Genomic DNA, 27,065 nt, shown 5'->3' on the forward strand with positions numbered 1-27,065 from the left:
TGACCAAAGAATCTTGTACCAAATACTTTTAAATTACACAAAGTAATTCAGAAACAAAAGCATTCCATAGTCATTATCATTACCTACATAAGTATCATATCCTTTAACAAAATCGCCTCGGCTCGGCGACGCTCTCTCGACAAAAGGAAACAATATTTCCATTGAGGTCCCGAGGGAAGCCGCGGGACGGACACAAGTGCTCTCGTGACATATAAAACGTTTGCCGAACATTGGACCTACATATAAATTGCTCGTATTATACTCACGTTTTTGTATGGAGAAGGAAACTTATGAGTTCGTTTATTAATCCTATATCTAAGTACTTTCATTATGTACTTAGTATGATTTATTCTGTTAAAGTAAATACTGTTCATGTACTAATTTGTCTGTTAATTTGTTTCAGGTAATACAGTGTTTGACTACTATGAACTACGCGGTTGTAAGTTATTAGCACTTGGTTAAAACTAAATGAGGCGAGTGTGTGTGAATACTTACTTACTAGCAGTGAAAGACATGCTTACATATAAGTAAATAATATTATTTAATGAGTATAGTACCTTGTTATGGTATAGAAAACAACTCCATCAAACTGTATACTCGCTCTCTTGAAACGTAGGTAATAATGATCATATACTTAAAAGGTATGTGCACCCATAGGTAGACCATAAGATCTCGCGTAGGTATCTCTCTTACAGTCGATACCGCCCACAGGAGCGCGATACCGCGGGTGATTGATGAACGTCGCGGGAACTTGATCAATTATCATTATTTTTTCCTCGCAGATTGATGATGGCAGCCAAATTAAATTATTTCACAACTTTGTTATAGCGCAGCCATTTAAATTATAAAAGGTGACAGTTTAATATCGAACTGTAGGGTGAACACGGCCGTATTTAAAAACAGGAAACTCAACCGTCAAGTTTAAATATTATGCATGATGTTTTCGACAACTTGTCAGTATTTATCAGATTTGCTTTACTTGTGAATTTTGGGACAAAAAATCAAGCTTATTATGAGAAAAGACGACAGCAAAATTCTTTGAAAAAAAAAAGCTCATTAAAGCAGGTAATTGGAAATGAGTGTCGGCTCGTGGAGCCGCTACGGAACGTAAAGACTGTCAACATTTAAAATAATCTCTTCCTTGTTGAAATGATAGACATTGAATTTTTAATACCCCTTGAGATAGAAGCTAAACAAAAGTAGAAGCTTTCTAACTTTCCCAAAACAATTTACGAAATGGTGAAGAAGAGAGTACTTTTGTGTTTTGTTATTTGATACTCTGGTAATAAATAATAGGGTCCGTGTGTAACAGTAGTGAGGAATAAATAACAAAGAAACACTATCCCAATTAGGACAAAACACACGTTCAACACGGAACTACTTCGCTTGGGCAAAACGTACACTTTAAAGTTTTTACTACACCTATGAATGAGCCCTGCGTCGATCGAAATGTGCATTTGATTTAGTAACTTGTCGAATTACATGTTTAATCAATCGATATCCGAGTTCAGATATTTTACCTATGCTAAAAGATTTTGGATAAAACTGTACTAAGAAACAAACATAACAGCTTAGAAGCTTGGAGCATACAGAAAACACACAATATAGCAATAAAAACGAATCCATGTGAATAATCCTTTGAAATATTTGGCGGCAACCCCTCACTAGCGCGTGACTACTCGCACAAGATGGCGGCCACGGCTACGCGGGAAAAGCATATTTTCAACACAAATCGTTCATTTTCCCTGTATTATTGGTATCGTTAACCTCATATTCTTATTTCAGTTACGTAAGAATGTAAGATCTAAATCTAAAATAGAAATGTGAGTTTTCCTCTTTAATGAAAGTAAATATACCGTGGGAAATGTAGCGGGGAGAGCTTATCGGATTTGCGCAAACACTGAGCGTCTTAGGTTATTGAATTGTGAGCACTACGCGTGGTGACCCGTAACGGTAACTATTATTTTTATTGCGGCTGTCTACGTTTTTTACTTTAGAGATTGTGCCATATTTTAACAAGGATATAAGATAGCCTATGTTTTAAAAGTATGGCAAACTTATTATTCCTTCGTCCGACCTACTTTACACAAATATCCAAACACGACAATACCACAAAAAAGCCCCGCGTTTCTGTAATAGTCATAACCGAGTAATTCCTTGTCCACGTGCCATAAAACCTCCCAGTGTGACCATTCTCGCAACAGCCGCCGGCAAAGGGTTGCCAGCTCATCTGCTGAACACAACAACGGATATTTTCTTTTCATTTATTACCCGAAATTCCAGCTAAAAAAACTGACAAGTTATACAAAAGGGGTTTCAATTATATTAAAAAAGAGGTAAAAGCGAATTGGACGACGGAACAAAACGGAATAACAGCCTCCAGGACGGTTAGTGAGCCTTTAATGTAGCCGCTCCGGTTTACACCGACTAATTCTTGTTACACGAATAATTTTCTAGCTCTAGCTATCGGTGGCCATCGGTTAAGATCTCTGCGGATATTCCTAGTAGCAGTGGTCACTTTTGCCATCTTTAAGTTGGTTTTATAGTTGACGAAGGCAAAAATGTATGGACTGGTGATTTTATGTTTGAAACCGTAAATAATTAATGATACATTCGTGTTTCCAAAGCATCTAACCTGAAATAACAAATATCTAATTTCATAATACGCGTTTGTTTAGCTCAAACATTATTATTTTAGTTTGGGTAAATAAGAAAATTACGAGGCACAATATCATACCACAATTTATGAATAAAAACGTAAACTTATTATCTTAGGTGATATAGTCCATAATTTAATTTAGTCCCTGAATACGGCACGGTTTACTAAGTTTAATAAGAAAACCTTGTCTTGTTTATTTTGTACGGTATCATACAGCATAGTGGATAAATATGTAGCACGCATAAACTTAGCATAAATATGAAAATTTCAATGTTTGTCCGCGGCATGGTCACCCTACTCGTTTCATTATTCATGCATTTTCATGGAAATTTATTACACGAAAGATTTCCTACGGAGAGCATTTTGTTTAAGCTGATGTATAAATATATAAAATTAAATGTTTTATAGGATTATGTGATGCTGGAAGTGTTATAGTTTGTGAGGGTAACTGTTTTATTAGTTCAGTTGTTTCAGAGGTGTTTTGTTTCAAAAGATTTATAAAGCGATCTAGGAGCGACGTTTCGTTTTCGTTTTTATTGAGGAAGAATAATGTAAAGGGCTGTTTGAATAGGAGGGGCGTTAATGGGGTTCGTCCCATTGGGTTTTTGATAACCATTATGTTGCTTTATCTATAGCTAAATGAAATAGCATTTATTTTCCGTACCTACATAACTTGAACAGCATTTTGATTTCCTTTGACAAATGTAGAACGTTATAAAGTTCAACAAGCGTACATAGAGATTCGATAGTTAACCTGTAAGTAGTGAAGTTGAAAGCGTGCCGCCAGTAAAGTTTAGATTACGTTCGGTTAGTCGCGTAATCACTTGCTAACAGTTAAGTGATAACAGCGTGTTGTTAGTTAACAGACATTACTGAGACCTGTGTTTGTGGTGGATCAGAAATTGGAACTGAATGTAGAGATTTGTTTATTCATGAATTCTCTACCTAGCTATAATGGCGAAGAGCTTTATTAAAACTACTTAGTTTAGAAATCAATTTAACAAAGGGGACTATAGTCAAAATAATGATGTGTGAGATATTTTTTTTCTGTTAATATTTCAGTAACTGAATCGTCTTTTTTAACCAAATATTTACATACTTTTTGAACTTTTGCTTTAGGTAGTTAAAAATCCCAATCACCTCCAAGATAATAAACCAGGTTACCACTCCACCAGCAGCGTTACCACAGACATAACACATAACCCTCAATATCTGGATATTGCCTATATTTCACCCCCTCTCGCCCCACCCCGCCCCGCGCGGTGGGGTGACGGGGCGGCCAGGTATTGTGCGGTTCGCGTAAATCTGACGTCCGGCCGTCCGGCGGGACGCGTGATAAATTGTCACCGGCTTTCTGCTCTTTACGAGAGGAAATCATCTTATATAGAATCGTATTTATATTTTTCATACAGTTGATTGTCAGATTTTTCTATTTGGAAATTGCTGTTATAATATGTGGATCTTATATTTGCGACTTGTCGCTTGTAGTTACCTAACTGACTTGAAATGAAAATAGAAGATTATTGTCTTTAAAATCCCTTTTCTATCCCTTTGTTAACTACGAAAACAAAGCATGGAAGGCAAATTACAGGAAGTTAATTAAAACCGCCTTTAAAAAATATTTGAACGAAGTCTAAAATCTCTTGTTTTAACAATCTTCGTTAAAAAGTCATCCTCCGAGCCTTTTTCCCAATCATGTTGGGGTCGGCTTCCAGTCTAACCGGATTCAGCTGAGTACCAGTGCTTTACAAGAAGCGACTGCCTATCTGACCTCCTCAACCCAGTTACCCGGGCAACCCGATACCCCTTGGTTAGACTGGTGTCAGACTTACTGGCTTCTGACTACCCGTAACGACTGCCAAGGATGTTCAATGACAGCCGGGACCTACAGTTTAACGTGCCATCCGAAACACAGCCAATGGTGTCTAAGATATACTTAGAAAGTACATACAAACTTAGAAAAGTTGCATTGGTACTTGCCTGACCTGGGATCGAACCCGCGCCCTCATACTCGAGAGGTTGGTCCTTTACCCACTAGGCCACCACGACTAAAAAGTATTTCACTGAAAGTTAATGTCTAAGAAAAACACTTTTCTTCATGAATTTTAAACAGCATTGATCGTCATCGTTTTTATGAAAATGTATCAGCTTTTATTTTAAGTAACAAAGCTGTGAGTATAAAATAATTACAATATGGAGGTGAAATTACCAAAACACCAGCTTCAGTCCCCTCGGGTCGTACTCTACTTACACAAATGACTTCCAAGTTATATTTTTTCACGCTAAGTTGCCCTAACTTCACAAATAAAGGTGGAAGCTTTTCAAGAAGTCCTTCAGGTATGAAATTATTAGAATTGGAAGGAAAATATAAAAGAAAAGTTAGTGTTTACCACAAAAGTATAAACAGTAGGTATCTATCTACTGTTTTAGCGTTAATTTTCCACAATTTATTTCCAAAGTTATTCTTACTTAGTATTATAAATAGGAAAGTTACTCTGTCTGTAAATCGCGCTTTCAACTGAAAACTACTGAACCGATTTAAATGGGGCACACATACAGGTTAGCGCCTGAGAAAGTTAATAAGAGGGAAATAGTAATGAAAATATTTCTTAACATCGAGAAACATACAGTACAACAGAATACTTATCATTCTGACTAACAGGAGCACATTTATATAGAAATAAAATAATTCGTGTTAAGTGCACTTTCAGACATGTTTATCGCCGATAAAGTAGTCTCGCAGCGCACTTTACAGCTTCTCTAGAATTTAAAACTTACCTGGGAGTGATATCTTATAATATACCAGTTATCTTCTACACTATAGTTAAAAGCATAGGTACGCTTCTAGTAAAATAGTGCAAGTTTATTGCACATCATGTTCGCTTTACCAGGTAGACACTGATGCGTGTCATAATACCTATTCATATCCATTAAAGTTTTATGTTCCATGTTTTATGAGCTAGACGATAAATATTACAAGCTAGTATTAAATGTCTTTAAGTACTTTAAATATAGGTGCGGGATAGACTATTTTCACAACGCATCCGAAGCAAACATAGTCTGTAAATCTTCTAAACAGAACAATAGATCTTCGACAAATAACTGAAATACTACAAAAACTCCCCTCGTGTGCTTTCACATCAAAAGAGTATCTCAAGCGATTCTTCCGCATCGCTGCTCGACTGCCGCCGAACGTTGCCGAACATCCCCGAACGTCCCCGAACGTCTGTGACACGGAATGATGGAACTGACACTGACATAATTATAATCATAAAACTTTGACACAGCAGATTGTGACGCTGATTTAAATTACGGATTTTAATTAACAATACTTCGTCCATAAAAATCTAATTTAGTTTATTTCGCGCTCCGAAAAGCGCTCTGATTTTGAACGTTTTTACACAGGAAAGTTAATTAATCGATCCGTGCAATAACTATCAATACAAAACATCACTTTTCTAGCCTAAATGTACGAACCAATAAACACATCTATTCACGCGTGCAAAACACTAATTGGTTGACAGGATTACGTGGTCGTAGTCAATTATTTTATCAAAGCTACACCAAAATTCGAAATTTCGGTTTTGTAAAGGACTTTAGCAAATTAGTAATGAATGGAATTTAGTCGGCAATAGGCAGGTGCTTAGCGCTCGTGGTGTCGGCGCGGCCCGTGGAACGGAACGTAACTTATTAGGATGTTGGCGCGGATTATAATCACTTTGTGCTCACTAACGCGCGGGAACAGCTATTGTTTTGGTTTTATTGCTGTAAATTCAAACGCCTGTTTACTATTATTAATTTTTATTAAAGCTCTGGCTTGGTTTCAATGGTGGAACAATTGGACAGACTATACTGGTTATTAACTTAACTTATAAAACCAAGTGCTCACGCATAATTTCAAAATCAGTTTTGAAAATGCCTGTTATATCCATATACCTATTTATCTGCAATTAGCACGACCTTTTAAAAGAGCTCTAACAGGCCAGTTTGAAATAAAAAAAAACGAATTTTCTTTGAGACATCTAAGGACGCCTAACTTAAGAAAACACGACATACAAAAAATTAAGCTCCTCTCTCTCGAGACAAGAACAGCTGAGCTTTCCACCACGAAGAAGTGCATCCTCATGACGTCACTAAGTGGTCCCTCCTCCCCCGCACCCCGTACCCTTCTGGTCATCCATCACTGGTTACAAGCCGCCTCTCTCTTCACTGACGTCTTATAGTGTCTGTGTCCCCCATTGACTAGCTGACATTAGAGGAAACATGTGCTTCATGGTACAGAAAAACTGTAATGACATCTTGAAGGTGACCCGTAATACGGTTTAATTTAATGGTTATTTTTTATACGACGGTGTTCAGACTTTCTTTCGAGGAATCTTTAGTCTTATAATTGTCCCACTACATGTGGATACTAAAAGTAGCGACATGTTCCATTACTTTTAAGGCAGCAATTTCTTGATAATTTATTATACCCCATTTTTCCAAAGTAGAAAACCGTAATAACCAGCACAGCATTTTCCAGCAAACTAGGTTAAAGCGCGGTTGTGACTGACAGCTTATCAATATGTCTCCCAGCCGACGTGGAGCCAATATGTTAAGAAACCTTATTTTGCCAACATCATATAAATTATATTTACCCAGTTGAAACATATTCTAGGTACAAAGATAAATAAAATAGCAAACTTTCAACAAGGCAATATCTGATATTTGCGATGTAGTTATTTCGTTACTGACACAACACAGAAAGAGCTCCCAATTCACAAATATGATTTGTCGACTATTGACAATGTATATCGTTCCCCAGAATTCTGTCTGAAGCATAATTCTGTTACATATATACCTTTTGTCTTAAACCGAATCCTTTTTACCCTTTTCTGTACCTGATAAAATATTGTAATCAAATCTATGCTTGTTACAATTTCCATAAATAACAGGCAAATTGTGTTAACTTTGACCGGTTCGCTGTGGTGTAAAAAGTGCGAACACAGTGTAAAATTGTCACAGCGCTCGCAAAAACCGGCTCGTCCCGCTGTGAACCGGTTGCAGCGGGAACAAACTGGTTTAATTAAAGAGTGCCTCTTTGCCGTACTTATCATTTAGATTTTTACACTTTGCTGTGACCTCAGAAGAGTTTAAACCGACGTAATTTGAATTGCACAAAATGCACCGAGGTTTTGGTTAAGCAAATTAGCAAATGCATGTAGCTGCTTTAAATGCAATATAGTGACACGCTTTGTAAAAATATTATTATTCATTGAAATAACTTGATAAAAAGAGCAAATGAACAACAATTTCCGTAACCATTTCAACTCCATCAGATGACAAATACAATATGTCCTGGTGCCCAAATGGGTACAAAACAAAACGTAGTAGTTTTTATGTAGGTTGTAGTAATGGCTGGGCATTACGTCGTTAGATATCTGTCACAGTTCATTGCCGGGCCGCGTCGCGCGCGCCGCGCCCGGCCCGCAATCTCGCAAGACGTGCACAGCTGACAAATTGAATTGAACCCGTTAGGGCCACCATGCGGTTGTTAGTTTTATTTCAGAATTTCATATTGGTATCATATTTTAAAAAAAACATGACGATTATTTCCGGGAAAATGAACAGTGCTTTAAAACATTAGCTATTGATTAATGAAAGGTATAAGATATGTTTTATGTTAGTACATAAAAAACTACAATTTCTGCCCTAAACATACAAAAGCCTGCAATCGTCAATCCAAGCTAGTAAATTGCAGTAAAGTTCACTCCTTGTATGAGAATAGTTTAGTACCCCGCAGTCGGATACTTAGTAAAAATGTTGATGACGATCACACTGACGTTGTAACTCACCCCGATAATATTGAAACTGTCGCATAAATCGGGCGTCGCATGGTCACCATAGCTAGTTGATTGGTTGGTTGTTGGGACATGTTCAGCGAATCAATCGCGCCCTCACTGATTGATTGGCTGATGCATTAGCTCGGCTAATATGCCGCCAATCCTGCGCTCGCTGCCATTTGTCAATCCCTGATTGATTACTATTTATTCTATTGTTACTTTTGCATAGCTAAATGGAAGCAACATTTTAGTAAGGAACGTCAGATAACGAGTTTATGTTAATCTATAAAAGTCATTATTATTTATTTCTCCTCAATAAACAATTATTTTTTGAAATTCGTCTGTCGAAAATCCTTGTGAAAAGAGCCTTCAGCTTAATCGCTGACGTCTTTTCTAAATTATGAAATGAAATAAACAAAAGAGGTTTCGATGTATAGTATTTTCTTTACACTTAACACAAGAAAAATAGTTAAGAAAATTAAGAGTCTATAGAATTCACACTGAAAAGAAACATCCCACACAATCTTGACAATGTATTACGTAGATAAATTGCAAATTAACACGTTCGCGTGAGCAATCTCATTTTTAAATGTTGGTACTGTGGCGCACCTTTTTCGCACACAAAATTAAACCAAGTCTTAAGACGTCCCGCCGTTATACGTAGTCTTATAATCTGTGTTATGTGGCGCAACGTTATTTCACGTCCGACGTCTATAAACGTTGTCGCCACCACATAGGTCTGACATGGTCCGTCAAAATAAATATGACAATCTAGAGGCCGTCGTACGACGTTGGGCCTTTTCATACTTATATCAATACGACGTTGTAAGACGTTGCTTACGCGAACGTGTTAAGTTCTTTTTATTCATAAAAATATTATATGGAGTATTTTATATAAAAAATCAGGTTACAAAAACGTGTAAAATCAATAATGAAGTGAGGCGAGCGACTCAATTGAGATAAAATAATTCGCCGACAACGTGAACGCGGTGACGTGTCAGTGTGTGAGTGTGATTGTGTGAATGTGTGAGCTTAACTCATTACAGAGTTTTTGTGATTCGACAATTTGTTCCATTGTAACGAGTTCAATTTGGCATTTTTTTCGTGTGATAAAGAATATGAAGGATATCGAATAATTCTACAATATTGTAAGGTCACACACGTTTTAAGAACACAATGACGTCTACCTACATGATTAAATTGAAGATTTATTAAAGAGAAGAGAAACTTATGGTCATTAATACCATATTGAGTGATAATAATAGTTTCGCTGTTGCTTAGCTATGAACTCAATAACTGTCAATAACAATAATGTATTGTAATATAATGTTGCTGCTTTTATAGAAGCGTTTTCTTTCACGTCTGTTTCCTGTTTCCTCATTAGCAATAGAAATAGAGATGTAATTAGTAAATACATTGGCGCAATGTTTTCACCTATTCATGGTATATTATTGTTATATAGTATACAGATGTGAAGTTCTGATTTATATTTGCTAATGGTAGTGGTCAATATTTCTCATTTTTAAATTGGCAATTTGTTATTTAATCACGTCAAAGAACTTCCCAGTAGATGCTTAAAAGTTTCCGTAATTTTGTGTTAAAAATAGTATTTAATCTAATTGGATTTTGAGACGAGACTACTTTTAATGATTTAACTTTACGAATCACATCTTAAGTGGATGAGGTTGTCAGGCATCTTAACGTATTGACAGATAGAAAACAATTAATCTCGAATAAATCTGCTGAAACAAGTTAAATGAAGCCTGAAGTTGTAGAATTTAGATTAGAATTGTTTATGACTTGTAAATATTAACTCGGGCATGAAACACTAGTGTGCTGAGGAAAGGGGTAAATGGTTCTTTGCCATATAATATTATTTTAGTTTAGTCTGGTTTATTAATACTATAGAGAATTACTGTTTGGATATTGGATAGTTTTGTTTTTAAATTCGTTATTTCTTCAGCTCATTAGAATAAAACCTTTTAACGTGAGCAGTCCAAGCATAACACCGCCAAAAAAGTAAGATTTTACGTTTGTGTGCTCCTCTGTCCCGTGACATAACCTCTACAAGAGCGACGATCAAAGAAAGTAACAAAGCTGACAATATTTTGTCGCTAAAGGCAAATAAAAATGCCATGAATTCGTAAACGACACACAAATTATATTTTACTTATAAAAGTAAAAATACAATGCCGGCCCGAAAAAATGGGACACACAAAAATAATCCGAAAGAAGTCCCATGAATAATGAAAGGGCGTTCAGGCGCTGTGACGTCACGGCCGGTGTTGCCAGCCTGTGACAAATGTAGTACGGTCACACGTTATCTATGCACCGACCCTCGTATGAATGTTACTATTCCTGCTCGCGGGCTGGCTTTTATTTTTATTCTCACATTTTTGGGAAGTAAGTTAAGCTACATTTGACGGCTCATATGACGTAGGTCACGGGATTGTTCCTGCGAGGGATAAACAAATAACTGTCACTGACACGCCAACATACATGAGAATGTACGACTTCTTTTGTCTTTAATTGTAGATACATCAGAAATACACATTATGGCCGTCATTAGCTACTATCGACTAACACTCCCACATTGACACCTAGTTAGCAATTGTTCGTGTTGACTGTATCTATTTACCTGTGTAATAAATTGGGCCAAACAGATTGGCGAGAGCGGCTGTTTTGTTAGGTTTTTAACAAAACGTGAGGCTGGCCAGCGCCCCGGGCCCCGATCCCCGGGCCCCCGGGATACAAAATCCCGGGCTTTGGCGGCCAATGCCCCGGCTCTTGCTTTGCTCTGACGTATACCTCCTTTAGTTAGCTGTTTTTATTTACCTAGGTATCTGGATATTTATCACAATGTATTTTGAGGATAGCCCTAACATAAATGATTGTCTTTTTGAACAAATTTCAAACAACAAATACTACTATATTTAGAATATATATATAAATAACGTGCACTCAGATTTTAAAATAAGATAAAATACTTTGCAGCACCCAAACACAACATTTTTCATCTTCAAACAAAGTACATTCAGACGAAGGTACTATTAAGTTTAACAATACCACTGGAAATAGCGACGTCCCTCGACGCTTCAGCCGACAACCCTTCCCAACCCTTACATTGCCGAGTACTTCCGATCTCGGCCGATGTTGGCCGAAGCCGGCCGATTTTTCGATCTCAATTTAAACAGGTTTATTATTGTTAACTGAGGTTTATGGCGCAAGGCTCCGAGCAGTCTGTTTAATCATTGTTATTGAATTATAATTACTGTGTTTTCGGTCAACTGTTCGCAGTAAATAATGGAAGTTTTTCGAGCTAATATTTATCTTTCCTGCGGTGTTCCATGTGTGGCTACTGAGGCTTATCCTACGTGTTTCTCTAACATATTATTATTATTAGAATAGGTAATTGACAGCATATTTTACAGTACATTTAATAGTAGAGAATTACAGAGTAACGGATACTTTGAGATTTAGACTGAAAGGCGCTATTAATAGAAGGCTCGCTACTGCTCGAGGTCGGAGAATTTAGAAAATCTGTTTTATTAGACAAGAAATCCATTAGCATTAATATTTTAACCAAGCCTTTGATGAGATGAAAGGATAGTACTTTTCGTCTGGCTACTAAAATTCATAAAGTTTTATAAAGTAAAATAATTTGTTTCTAGCAAAGTACTAAACACGAAACAGTCCTGTACTGTAATGGCAAACATTTCACAGGGCAACTAATCCGGGGCTGCTAAAAGCTATTGGCAGCGATTGCCATCGATTGCCGGGGCAATTCAGTGGCTCGTCCCTGGATTAATTGGCGTCGTAATAAGCTGTCCATTGCCACGAGCAGACATTCGCGATATAAATGAGAGATTCGCCGATTCGGATTTAAAATCCATCGAAGCGTTCGCGCATACAAATTATTTTGCAGTGCAGTGTAACACGTATCGCGAGTTCATTTGTCACTATTGTCGGTCTGTGAATCTATAGGTGATTCATTCAAAATATTATGTGCCTATGTAGCATGTGTTTTATAAATGATTTTGTTATTAACTATTTGATTTTACATATAGGCATTATTTTATCGCAAGTCTAATAGGTTGAATGCTCGGTAATCTCGACTAGCAGACTGTTGAACTATTTTGCACAATATTAATAAGTAAGTTTTGATGAACTCTCTTCATTCGTTCTCTACTGCTTTACATAAAACTTCCCAACTAAACTCACGCCAAAAAAACTCAACCCATTCAGGCTAAAAAGTAGGCGCAATAATTGTAGTATAAATAATAAATGGCGGGCACATTGGCGCGGCTCGTAAATAATACCTCAGTGGAGATTGAACTGCCAGCCCGCGCGATATACGTGTCATTTGCTATGTCATTTAATTCACTTTTTCCTATAAACTTTTTGTGGCTGCACTGGATTTTATTTTCACTATTTCAGTTTTATCCAAATGGAATTTTACGGGAATATGATGGGTCCGGTGTTGTTTTAAATTCATGTATGACAGGCATTTAAACGTGGTCGCCAGTTTGAAATTGTTGGCGTTCCTGACATAGAATCACGCCTGTTTGTTTTATTAAAATAAATACCAAACGTAATGATCCAGAGGATAAAAAAATAGCTTAATAATGTTGCCGCTTTAACTTAATCAGGCTAAATATTGTACTTGTGTAATTAAGAAGAGGTACTCGCTACAGTGCCACAGTCATTAAAATATGGTCCACAAACTACATTATCACACGTTGAAATAAGAACTTATACACCAAAACTACCCCATCGCCCTGCCTTTACATAAGTAATACTTGTGGAGCCGTCACCACTTGTCGCGCGGAACATAAATTACCTCACTACGAGATATATTATACGAGGCAGTCTCTAAGATTAACACTCAAATTATGAATCCTTCATAATCCGCCTGAGTAGCTACAGATGCGCCGGTTCTGATTAACAGAACCTTACAACACTAAGTACACTACAGTGTTCTACCCGAAAGTACTCGCTAAAACACAGCTCTCTCGAATATGGTTAAAATTGATATATAATTAATTTTATCAATTAATGTGCACAGAAATAGAGGTAGTCTGCCCATTTCCAGTTCAAACCCTTTAGCAGTGGTTGGCGTAAATATTCTGTCTCGGTAAAGTTTCAGTCAGTTAGCGCAACCTTTTAGTAAAAGGAACTCAAATTATCATTCCGTACAATAAACATCTTTTTATTTCTTCCTCCACTTTTTGCATGCAATCACCGAAATTAGGGATTCACAGTTCGTAAGGGGTCTCCAATTTTAATGTCGTCTGCAACCCTGCACCCCCCTCCCCACCTCGGAACTAATTAACTTGTTCGTTCCGCTGTCTTTTTTAACACCTACCCTTTTTGCAGTTGATTTAAATTAAAATGGCTTTGTTTCTTCAGAGCAATACAATGTTTTATGTTTTTAAGTTTATTGTTAGTGTAAGAAACAGTTAATAAAGGAGATACGATCTCTTTGTTGCGTTTCTTCTTTATTTTGTCATTTATTTAGCTGCTGGTGTTCACTGAATAAGTGGGTGAGACCTGCTGGGGTTATAATTTTGGTTTTCTATAAGTATGCATAAACAAGTGACTTAACCTCTCGTCTGTTACCAAGATTGCGTTGACATTCATTTTCTTCGTTATTTCTTCAACCTCGTAAAGTGAAGTGTAAATGGGAGCCCTCAAGTTATTTTCAGAGCATGGCATGGGGGGTCATGGGAAGTATGAAAGCACTTGTATTCTTCCTTATCAAGAGGCGCATCTGGACATTTTCCAAAGTTGTCCGATCCACTCAACAACTTTTAATTTTTAATTATGTACTTCAAAAGGTTCTTCAATTTTTATAGCTTACCTTATGCCTATAAAGTGAACGCGTATTTTCTCGATCACTCGCCTTTTCTAAGGGTTTAATTAACTAAAAGGACGGTATCGCTAATTGTGATTCGCTAATGAAACCATGGCGAGAACAGTTTACAATCTCTCGGCTTTCGGCACTCGGCGAGCGTTCGGCCTGCTGTACCAATACGCTTGAATTTTAGGGTTAATAGGGCTGTTACTGGTTGAGGATATTTTAATATTCTATTCTAGGTCGATTTTTCAAGAGGACCACACAACTATGCATAAAATAACTAGGTTTTCGGCCATTTGATGACTAACAAGCTAAAGGCACAGTTATTCATTAATGTAACTTAATTAAGCAAATGTTCTAACAGCGGTGGGAGGGCGGCAGTCCTTTGATGTTGCTCTGAGGTACCTTTTTTACTCAGTAATTGGTGTTGTAGCGAAATTTCGTCTGTACAAGTCGAGTTTTTTATTTCTTCTTAATATTGTTGTTTTCAAAGCGAATTGTTTGAAAATGTGTATAAACATCGTGCGTTACAATTGCCAATTACGTTTGTGGAGACGAAAAGAGTTTGTTTTGTCTTTGTGTGAAGTTTTGTTCATATGTTTTTTGTAAAAGATTTTGAAAGCCTTAAAAATGTGTCGCATGATTCAAGCTAACGAATGAATACAATACAAACATTCAATTAAATCCGCTATTCATAAAAAAATATATTCTTCCAAGAGTGATTAAAAAAGCGTTTTAAAATATAAAGCTTCTAAATCCTGCTATCATAGTTTGCAAGCGTGAATTTCGCACCTGTCGCTATTTCCCAGCGTTTTTTGTTTCCGCGCTATGGTATTGTTCGTAACACTGGGTTTTATAGGACCTCTATTCTGTATGAACTAAAATATATGGCATAAAATAATTCTCTCACATGCACACATCGTTTTTTCGTAAATACTAGACCAAAAACACTAAGACATGTTAAAGCCCAAAACTGTTTTACTTACGCGGGAATCGAACCTCTAGCATCGCGACCTCTAGCATTGTGAGACACACTAACCCTACCACCTGGTGGTGTGTATCTCAGGTGCTGTGAACACCATGATATATTATGTGTTGCACCATGATCTAGACACACGGCAGTGTGTCCGCCAAGTTCGAGCAAAAAAGGCGACACACCGGCCGTGGGTTATATTACACGAACCATTTCGGGCCAAATTCGACCCCCCTGTAACTCAAAATCTATTTCATTTACGCATATCAAATTTCTAGTATCTGTTGAGACCCCCTCACTTATCTAAAATACAAAATTTCATTAATATACCTATTGTAGGTCTTGAGATATTGACGTCAGAAAATCGCTATTTTTACTATACACTGATTCACTGATTCACTTATTCACTTATTCACTGACTCACTCATCAAAAACCTAGACCACTTCCAATGGTCGTATTGACTTGAAATTTGGCATGGAGGTAGGTCTTTATGTCAAGGTAAAGGGAAAAATCTGAAAATGGCCAAGTGTGAGTCGGTTTCAAAATAATGAAGGTGTTTTATACCCGGTGTAAATTTATACCCCTAAGGAACTAAAACGAACTAAATTTATCTATATTTATATAATATATCTTCGAATGGTACAAAGGTTTGTATTTAGTCAAAGTAAAGTAAAAATCTGAAAACGGCAAAGTGTGAATCACTTTCGAAAATAACGAATGTGTAACTTTGATCCACGAAACATGTCATGTCAGTCAGTTGGTAAATCTAGTCCATTTAGTTAATCTAGTTCATTTCTTTGTAAGAAACATAGTGCATATTAAAAAATCTAAAAAATAGTATAAATGAGACATTTCTTTAACTAACTTCATCATAAGAAAAAAATAAAATAAACAACCTTACAAAAATAAATGAAATCCCACCCAAAACAAAAATGTGAAAGACTGCCAAGTTCGATAATATGGGAATGCTTCGCCTATAAAAGAAGTGAGATCTGAATAAGTACCAAGTTCCATACACATACCTCAGTTAAAAATAGTTACTTTTTAATGATGATTACTTGGCAAGTTTTAATAGAAAATTAAATACTTGATTCATTGCGTTTAGTAGGTTTATAACAAGGTGTATGAAAACTTGCCAAGTAACATCATTAAAAAGTAACTATTTTTAACTGAGGTATGTGTATGGAACTTGGTACTTATTCAGATCTCACTTCTTTTATAGGCGAAGCATTCCCATATTATCGAACTTGGCAGTCTTTCACATTTTTGTTTTGGGTGGGATATATTATATGTAGCGTGTTGCACGAGCACTGTTCTACGTGACGTTGCTGTAACGCTTGTCATTACTGCACATTTGTTATGCTGCAACCCAGGATATTGTCTTAGAATTTCGGCTATGACTATATGACTATGTTATGACGGAAATTGATTAAGTTTTCGATGGTGTGTAAAAAGAAAAATATGTTATTTTAACATGAATTTATTTCTCCATGCACAGTGGTTACAATTTTACATATTCATAGACAAAAAAATCACTAACTCAGCTGAGTGTATTTTGTACTACTGTACGTGTACTACTGTCCAAAAAGTGATTGGCTTCGTGATCAATAAGCGGTCATTTGAGGCAACCCTCCGATGACTACTAATGGTGGCGTTAGCGGGTCGATTAGACCTCGTTAAACGAAGATTTTAGGCTTACCGGCTTTGAGCCGCCAGGCGTATTTTTTTAAACTGTTTAAATGTGGCAATGACGTGCCAGTGGTTTGTGCCCTAGGGTTATTTAATTATAGTTTTCAGAATAATTTGTATACGTAATTTACACGTGTTTTCATATTTTTTTGAGTTAAATATCCTTTCAATGAACCCACTAATGTGTATTTATTTTATAACTCTGAACCAACGTGTGTTCTTTAAACATAACTTTTATAAATAGCTTTATTTTATGTATTTTACTATGTAGTACACAACCCATATGTAGTGTATGTAGTATATTTATTTATATTTCAGACATAACCGGTTTCCCAGTGTCAAAGACTAGCGGCCAGCTATTACACTTGAGGTCTCTGTTGAAAGGTTCGATGCTTGTGTCGTACAAATAACTCCATTAATTCATAACCTTAGTCAATGGTGACTCCTATAATATGGTAATATTGTGTGCCGATTAAAATAAGTAACAACAGTAGTAATAAAAACGTTGGTTTTTGTTTAATACTTTAAATAACTTACTGTCGCCGGCCGTTGATTTGACAAGAATGGCTTTACTCTAATATTTAGTTTCCCTTATTAATTAATCACACAAACTAACTCCTAAAAACTGAATAAAAGTATAAGAAAATAATAAATAATAAAAATATCAGACCCTTTTCCTCCTCCAAAATCCTGCTTCAGCAAGTCAAAGTAACATTTGCACGACTTGTCCGTTAATGTAATCCTCCTTGTTCCACCGTAGTATCATGCAGTGCACAGTGTGCTCGCCAGTCCGACTGCTGGACAAAGTTCTACAGTACAAACTGGACGATAACATGCTTCGAACGAGCGAGTTGTTGGCACTGGTAATAGTGTGAATATTTTGGCGTTACTTATACTTGGGTACAGTTATGTTCTTTTTGACCAACAGATAAAGTTTGCAATATAAAACCCAAACTTTGTACAATTCCACCTTAACATGCTGTATTCTGACTTTCATGAAGGGTAAGAATCATAATAATGCCATTTGTTTAATAAGTCCTCATCATTGTTTGCAAGTTTGACAAGCTCAAGTTATGCATCAAAAATGGAGAAGTAAATTGCCGGCTGCCATAAAATAAGACACAAGCGGCAGCAGCTCATAAAATTGCACGCTACAGTGTCGGGGTGACAATCAACCTTTACAAAATGTAAATTCAAATGGCGTGGCCAAAGTAAACACTGTGCGGTACTTAGTATGCGCGCACAGTGGGCTGGCGCGCTGACTCCTGGACAAACTTTAGTTGTTAACTAAAGCTAAACGACCGCCGTATCCCGTTGCGTAGTCTAATTAATTTTGTTGTACGTTGTATCAGTAAGGTTTCTTAGTAGGTGAACAGGTTACATGGCGGCTAAGACGTCGGCTCTGTGTAACTAATCTGTGTTATTTATGTTACTGATGGTACGCTAAAGTTATCTGATGTTACAAATACCTATTAGCTTACGACACTTGTATAGCGTGTTAAATGTGTTTAACTGACAATAAATTATGTTATAATATCACCTTTCTCCGTTAATAATGTCATACTAGGTTTTATGTTGAAAAGTACTGCGAAATGAAAAAGCGTTCACAGGTAGTGACACGAAAATTGAAAACCATAAGTTTAACCACCTTAAGGAAATTGTGAGACTTCATGTACCGGAGTAACGGGATGTCGTCAAAGTTTTTACAACGCCATAAGAAGTAATTCCAGGACATAAAGTTGTGTTATTGTTATTTTATTTGTGTTTACTTATATTTTAACGAGGGAAGAGCTTGTATTTTACCGCTCCGATGGCGATGGGATCTTAAGAGCTTTAGAAAATGGATAAATAGATATAGAAATTAGTAATTACCAATGTATATTGCTGAATTAGATGTTATATAAAACTGCACTGGGTATTATTATGATGTTGGAAAACTATTTCAGTACCAATGTTGCTTATTTTTATGAACGAACTGAGAATTTCTGATCACATTCAGTATTCAAACAAAATACCTTACCAAATCTCACCTGTGACATCTATAAAGTTAAAGTTAACGTTATTCTGTCCACGATTTGAAATCCCGAAGCGAACGCAGACCGAAATATCAAACCAACACGGTATTCCACTCGGCATCACGTAACAACCTTACTACACTATTTGACTCACTGTGCATCTCATTTGCACTGCGTCGAATTTTGTCCAGAAACGCGACGCGTCGGTACACTGTGCAGTTTTGTTTTGTTTTAATTTCGTGTGAAGTGATGACTCTTTAGTGGACGGTGCTTGGTTGTGGTTCGTTAGGTGTTTCACGAATGTTCATTTATTTTTGGTTGGAAATACGTGTTTTGAAGAACCTTTTGAATGAAGCTTTCAACAGACAATTCTGATGAACTTAATCATTACTTAATTTGAAATGCGTCTGATGGTTTAAAAAATGAAAAGATGCAATTTGAGCAGCGTTTTAATTATAACTTCGAAATGATTCGATCAATTAACGCGAATAAATAAACTTCTATAGAAAATTTTAATGACGACAGGACGTGAGAGTCGGCGGCGATCCGAGCAAAACACATCTTCATTATAATATTCACATTTCTAACTCAACACATCAGCTTATTCCAACAACACTCTCCTTTAACCAGTCAAAACTAAACCCTATTCCTTAATGATTAGAGTTCAAATTGTAATGAGCTTCTAGTTCGCAATGCATGATATTTTATTCATAAAAGTCATACATCAGTATGAGATTGCGTCTAATGTTTGTGTTGAGGTATATTTGTTTGTTCGTGTGTTTGCTTTGAATTAACAATGTTTTTGATACAAAATGGCGGAGATTGCCGAGAAATTGAACGAAAACAGCCACTGATTACTTTGAAGCTCCGAAGTTTATAGGCAGAGTGTCTGTTATGCTAGAACTTATTGAAGTAGGTCACTTCAACAGGCACTTTTTAAAAGCTTCCATATTTTGTCGCAAATACGAAATCTCTTTAAATCTCTGTCATTTGCAAAGTAAATAAAATGTTCAGTGTAATGATTGAAACAGATTTTCTGTTGACGATAATGTATCTGTCAGACAATTTGTTCCCTCAAAAACGTCGGCTCGTGGCTGTCACATTAAAACAACTTTCCTTGCCAACAAGAATCTTATCAATTCCACTGTGTGCTTGTTCAAAAGCAATTTACTTCAAACTTATTCCATATTTACTTATCCACGTCTTTATCTATTAGATAACCGTATTCAGAAAATCTCCGAGTCACATCAAATCCTGAAGGAAAATTCGTTTTGCAATACATTGCTGGCTTCCTTCAATAACATTACCGGCGGCGCCCGCGAGTGACGCAATGGAAAGCAAACAAGCGCCACGTCTCGTGTGTTACAAGAATCAAATAACGTTTCGTGGTTCAAGTATATTTCGTATTTCAGTATTTGTATAGATATGTGTATTAATATGTATAGTTTAGTTTGACAAACTGGTCCCTTTGGGCGCTGTGAGTGTAATATGTTTGTTCATACAAATACATCAGACGTTTGGGACCCTTAATATGTTGTCCTGGATGGCTCGCTTGTAATACTTTCGCTAAGAATGTGGTATTGCTTCGATGAAATATTGCCAATATGGCGACCACGGCCATTTGTCCCACATTCTGGGACATTCCTATAAGCTTATCATTATCCGGCGAATTGTGTTACGAAATTGGGATAATCTGTTCATATCAACCTGTTCATTTATCTTCATGATTACTATCTATTTAGTTCTACTTAATGAAATGAACATCTTCTACACTCGTGGAATTAGCATAATATTGAGTAAGTCGTCGACAGACGTTTCAAAGCTCACACTTAGCTCGGACTAATTAATTTAATTAGGTCCCGTCGTCTGTGGCTTCAGTACGTGAAATATATAGAGGTCGAGAATGAAGCCACAAACGTTCTCAAAGGTAAAATATATAAGCTGAAACCATCGCACCTAAGGACTCTTTAGAGACGGCTGCCCCACTATACATATACATAGCTATATGTAGTACATAGTCAACAGATTACTTATTCTGATAGAGTTGCTGGTATCGCTCTGAGTAAATAAATGTAATTAGTATGAGTTGCTGACTCTGTACTTCTGAAAGATTCATTATGAGCGTCTTGTTTGTATGTAGGTAAAGTTTAATTTGAACTTCTTATAATATTATAATTCTTTAAGAATCTTTCTACTACTAACTACTGATTGAATAAGAAATAGTACAGTAAAATTGCTTTTCGCTCATAATATCAGGACAGGCTCTAAAATAAAACTTAATTAACAATGAATCAGCCCTTACCATAACTATGTATATAGGAAACGCCTTGCAGTTTCACTACCATGCGATACAATATATCACAGCATACTAAATATTATATTTTTGTCCACAGTAACAGCCCTACGCGAGCACTGGGACGAGGCGAATGCGCGCGTCCTACAGCGCAAGGCGCAGCTGGACGCGATGCTGGGCGACTCGCAGCGATACGAGGCGAGGCGGCGCGACGCCGACGCGTGGCTGTCGCGTATGGAGGCGCGGCTCGCAGCCATGCAGCCGCCCGCCAACACGGCCGATGTGCTGGAGATGCAGCTTAGGGAGCAGAAGGTATGTGACAATATAAATAAGATACTTTGTTATGTATGATGGAGAAACTAGTTTATCAGTTAGACCTTTTTCGATTGGTCGGAGATATGGTGGTTTTTGATTGGTCGATTTGTTTAATGTAACCCATGCTAATAGCTATGGACCTACGTCATACCGAAACGAATCTTTAGCCTGTAGGTTCCGCAAATATTTGGGGAAAAATACGTTGAAGCATTTGGAAGACCAGGTACGCTTTGAAAATGAGTAAACTAAGGTAAATAAGTCTGAAACATAAATAAAAAACTTTGACCTAAATCTATGACGTCTTTCTGTACTGGCACTTTTTATGTCTGGCCTAAAAATATCGACGAAATATTCCCAAACATGACACTCACTGAAATTTTCCGTCATCTAGCTTTTTCTAAGTACTAAGGAAACATAAAAGCAGCTGACATGTAGCCTAAAGTAATGTTTCTATAAAAAGGTGATAAAATTGCAAAGCGTGAACCGCGTCGTGTCTCGTGTAGTTTTGTATTAGGTTGGGGGACGTGACCAGACAGACAAATGTCTGGGAGACGGAGGCTGTGTCCCATGTGCTGGGAGGAAGGATTTTTCGGGTATGAGAAACTGGTTCAAAGTTGAGGATAAGTAATGTGGATAATTATGTTAAAAATTGTATTGCTCATATGGTTTATGGCCTCGATACGACCCCAAAAGGTAATGGGATCATTTCAAGGGGGGAGGGAAATGATTTGCTCGTAATTCTAAACTAAAATGCGCCTTAGCTCCAATTATCTAGGTAAAGTTTCACTACTTAACGGTAAGGAAACATAGAATATTGACAGATTGAACCAAAACCAGACCAACCAATCATCACCACATTATCCTTTCATTCCAATAACCCCCCTCGTCACTGGTGCGCACGATACGCGCGACTCGCTCGTGTGAGGTGGCTCTAAGGTGTGACGTCATCTCGCGTTAACTCGCTCCACTGCACGGAACGACGTATTGTCTGGTGATCATGACAGCTCCATACAAGAACACTCCTAACACATGTAATAAGCTTATAACAGTTAGCTGCAAATTACTTCGAATACTTAGAGAAAAGTCAATTTTAAATAACTTTAGTAGCCAGAAATTTCATCAAAATTGGTTCAGCCGTTCTAAAGATAAAATGTTTAATAAAGTGTAACAAACTCACAATTACCTTTTTAAAAGTACGAGTTGTATGGATAAGAACTGTTTTTGCACGGAATTCAGTAGAATTATTAGTGGCCCTGATTGCAAAGCTTCATATTCAGTAAAAAGAACTAAAAGATGATTTCTGCTGAGACCAGTATAAAAGTATAAATAAAATATCCTAGGTACAGCGAACATGAACAAAATGACAAGTCGGAAATCCTCCAGTAAATAAGAAGATATTTCTCGCTCATTCCGTTCAGTCATTCATTCGTTCACTCGTGAGCGGATTCTCGATACATGGATACGTTAATGAAAGCAATTCAACACGCGACACTTTCATGTTATGTGGAGCATTCAGGGTTTTTCACAAGATATTTCATAAATAAAGGTTTTACTGCTTTTTGATTGAATTTAATGGAATAAATTAGAATAGTTCTCCGAGTGAATTCACAAGGAATGCATTATTTATTATTAGTTATAGGTAGTAGATAAATACTTTAGTTTTTAGTCTAAATAATTTATATATTAATTAAGGCACATTTATCGCATTGGGGTAACCTGTAATGGTACATGTATATAGATAAATAAATAAATTACACTCTTCGGCAAGTCAGTAAACGACCCTTTGAGGGCTTTTATAATCACGAGTACTTACCTATGTACATATAATTTAGCTACCATCTCATTCTATCTACAGAATTAATTCTACCATAATAAGCAAACTACTCGAATAAATCAACAAAACGTGCAAAGAAAACCAAGAAACTCAACTAGTTCCAAGAGAAGCTAGTTTCATGTATCATAGGCTTGTTTTTATTACTAAAGTTTCCACCAAAGATTGTCTGTAGGACCACGTCTGCCCCCCTCCCCCCCACCGCTCCTATTACAAAAACTTCTTTCGGAATAAGCAAAATTATGAACGCGGCCGTAAGGCTGAGTACACACCACGAAGGAGAAGCTAGGCTTTATATTTCTTAATAGTGTCATGATACCAAGTACAAGAACTTGAGAGTGGTAAAGACACTACAAACTACTAAATAGATCTAAATATAATTTTGTTTGTAATTTTTACACACGACGGTTACTTTACTCAAATTAAAATTTGTTGTAAAACAAAAAATGAAACTGCCAAATCAGTTACTACTATTAGAAACTGTCTGTACTATACTATTAGAAACTGTCGAACCAATGCACGCATTCTTCTTCGTACGATTCCCACTGAAGCTTCGGAATGTGTGCGTTAAACGCGTGAATTCGCGCACGAATAGTTTCGCTTCTTCAGTGTAGTGCAACCCTAAACGCCGCCGACGGAAACTTTGTACATTTGCATAATTGCTGACGATACGCAAAGACAGACGAACATAGTTACACATGTTGTTATACACACTTGTAACCGAGTCGGTTTGTGCGTTAACACTAACTTTGAGCAATTACTGACAGGTTTAACTACCAATGTAATATGTATGCCAATAACGTGACTTTACTTTTCGGTGGAGTTTTACGAGTTACGGTTGTTAATGTAGGATTTGTGTTATAATTTATTGTTTAAAAAAAATACTATGTTTAAGTAATTACATAGGTACAGGTACGACTTTTTGTAATAAAAAATAAACGATATCATATAATGTAGGTACTTCTTGTAACGAAAGCTACTAAAATTACATTTGCATAATTTATATAAAATCCAAGTAACAATTTGTCGTTTTAACCGTTCAAGATACTTTTAAGTATATTTAACAACCGTCAATATAACTCACGAGTTAGTTCTTAGTTACTGTTCTCGCATACGCGTCATAAATCCCGGTTAATTGTGAGTTTGCCATGGTGAGACCCCTTCATATTCTACTTTGCATGGGGATGGCACTTGCAGGGGATTTTACGACCAGCCTCTGTGTGTTTATTTAATCTTATTGAATAATTTGCTCGTAGCTTCAATTTGTCATTATATTGCCAGTTAACATGAAAATCCTTTGAAATTATTTTGGCCTTGTTCCGTTCAATCCTCACTTGTTATTGCATGTGAAAACTATATGTACTGGTTTTAAGATTCATCGAAAAGTTAGAGTATTATGAACGAAGGGGTCAACAAACCGTTACTTATAAAACATGACGTGAATGTAACCTACCGACTTAATTTTGAATAAAATTAATGTTTTCATTGCTGGAGCGATTTAATTACATTCATTACGCTTATCACAACGTTCGATCTTTATTACTCTGGCCAAAGATACCCTGTAAAACTGAACGCACCTTTTATAGAACAACGCCATCTGTTGACGGAACTCTGTACCAAATGAAGTACCACGAGCTTCGCAACTCACGCGATAGATGGCGTTGATACAACAACAACACTTTCTCACCATGTTATTAATATAGTTGTCTTAAAAGTAGTTTTTGATAGGAATTAATGTAATTATTTTGTTCACAGTCATTCCATGCTGAAGTGCATCAGTACAAGCATCAAATCGAGCTTTTTGGGCAGCTGACACAGCGCCTGATCGCTGTGTATCGCAATGATGACACAACCCGCATCAAACGCTCCACCGAGGCCATCAACCATAGATACAATGAGCTTAACAACAGGTTAGTTAACGGAGGAAAACCTTTAAATACAAATAAAATTGTAAAATGAAACTTACATAGAAGTTTTCTCGCATTTTCATTTTTGCAACAAGTAACGCCATCTATAGTCTGTTTTCGCTACCTTTAAAGCAGCGCCATCTCTCGGATTTGTCGTTTAGTTTTTGGTATCATGTTTAAGTTGTCTGCAATCCGTACTGAAATATTCACATAAACTTGTAGTATCTCAATAGCCAAATGGTGTGGCATTTTTAATAAAACAAAACGTTTGGTTGTTTCACTGAATTTGCATATTCTATCAAAAAGTGCAATTGTGATACCATCTTAAGTGTATAATTGCTGTTCTGCTGTAACATTTAAATTAACGAAACGTTTAATATTCAACAAGGTTCCGTATAAACTAACTCATAAATATTCACCTAAGGGCTCAAATTCATGAATATTTCATTTGTAAACTGTTTATTAAAATAACAACTTTAATTAAAATAATAATTCTAACGTTGGGACGGTTATTCTGATTAAATCATTCGTTTATGACTTTGGAAGTTTATTCAAACATTTTATCGAGTTACACAGTCTTGTTTGAAATGGTTAAATGAACACATACAATTATCTTATATCTAATTTGTAAATATGTTCTTAAAATGTGTGTTATTCCACAGTATTGTGGCTCGCGGCAAAGCGCTGCATTCAGCAGTATCATCGCTGCAGAACTTCGACCGGTCGCTGGAGAAGTTCGTCGCGTGGCTCAGCGAGGCGGAGTCGTTGCTGGACGCGGCCGAGAGGGATCCTCATCTGTTAAAGGTAAGGAATTATACATTATATAAGTAAAACATCAGTGACAAAGTAATCTAGAATAAATAATCTAAAATACTGTGTAAAAGACAGTCACTGTGTAACCATTCTTAAGTCCATGTTTGAAATTGAGTTGCACGCCATCTATCGAATGTTGATCGAACTTCAGTTTGTGACTAGTTCGTACGCTCGCCGTCAGAGGCCGTTCCCTGTCGGGAAGCTCAGTAAAACGAAGGAAGGTTTGCTACGGATGTGTACAGCGCCATCTGTGTGAAGTTCCATGTATTTACTACTTTGTTGGCTTGTGTTAAGGGTAGTCTTGAGAGGGCGTCATTTACAGGGTATGGTTCATTTTTAAACGATAGGTGACGCTACTTGTATTTCAGTTTCAATAAACAATTTCTTATGATTTAAAATATATTTTCGCTTCATTTACTTTAATGTATACGAGTGTATGTTTAGCCTCATAAAATAACGATCATCTTATTTGTTACTTCGATAATGAATGCAAAACAAAGTCCAAACTTTATCCTAACAATGTATATTATCTTAAATACTTGGAGCACGCATCTGGCGGGGCACAGTTAACTGGTTTACGTCTCAAACGCAGAACATAACGAGTTTATGTGAAGTTGATTATAACGCGCCGACATCGAGAACTTACTGCTAATCTAATCTCGAAGCAAACTGGTACAAACGGATTTAATTCTATCATACTTTCTGAGATAACTCGCCCTTTGCTTTCCGATAATTGTGTTATAAGCTGAAGTATGTAAAAGACAGTTAAAATGTTACTGGGCAGGACTAATCGTATTAGTGTATCATTTTAAATTGACTGGTTATGACTTTATTAGTAGGTATACTCTTGTGTTGTTTTCTTTTGTTTTTTCGTAAATGTGTAAAATGAT

At 36.6% G+C, this 27,065-nt stretch overlaps 1 protein-coding gene across 1 annotated transcript in view; it reads left to right on the forward strand.

The window, feature by feature from the left end:
* LOC110377436 (dystrophin, isoforms A/C/F/G/H) overlaps positions 1-27,065 on the forward strand; it is a 407,988-nt gene that overhangs the window by 114,099 nt on the left and 266,824 nt on the right. The window contains 3 exon segments of the mRNA XM_064040791.1: positions 21,410-21,621; positions 25,211-25,365; positions 26,025-26,166. Coding sequence (XP_063896861.1) covers positions 21,410-21,621; positions 25,211-25,365; positions 26,025-26,166 — 509 coding nt within the window.

Source organism: Helicoverpa armigera, chromosome 23, assembly GCF_030705265.1.
Source record: "Helicoverpa armigera isolate CAAS_96S chromosome 23, ASM3070526v1, whole genome shotgun sequence".
NCBI lineage: Eukaryota > Metazoa > Arthropoda > Insecta > Lepidoptera > Noctuidae > Helicoverpa > Helicoverpa armigera.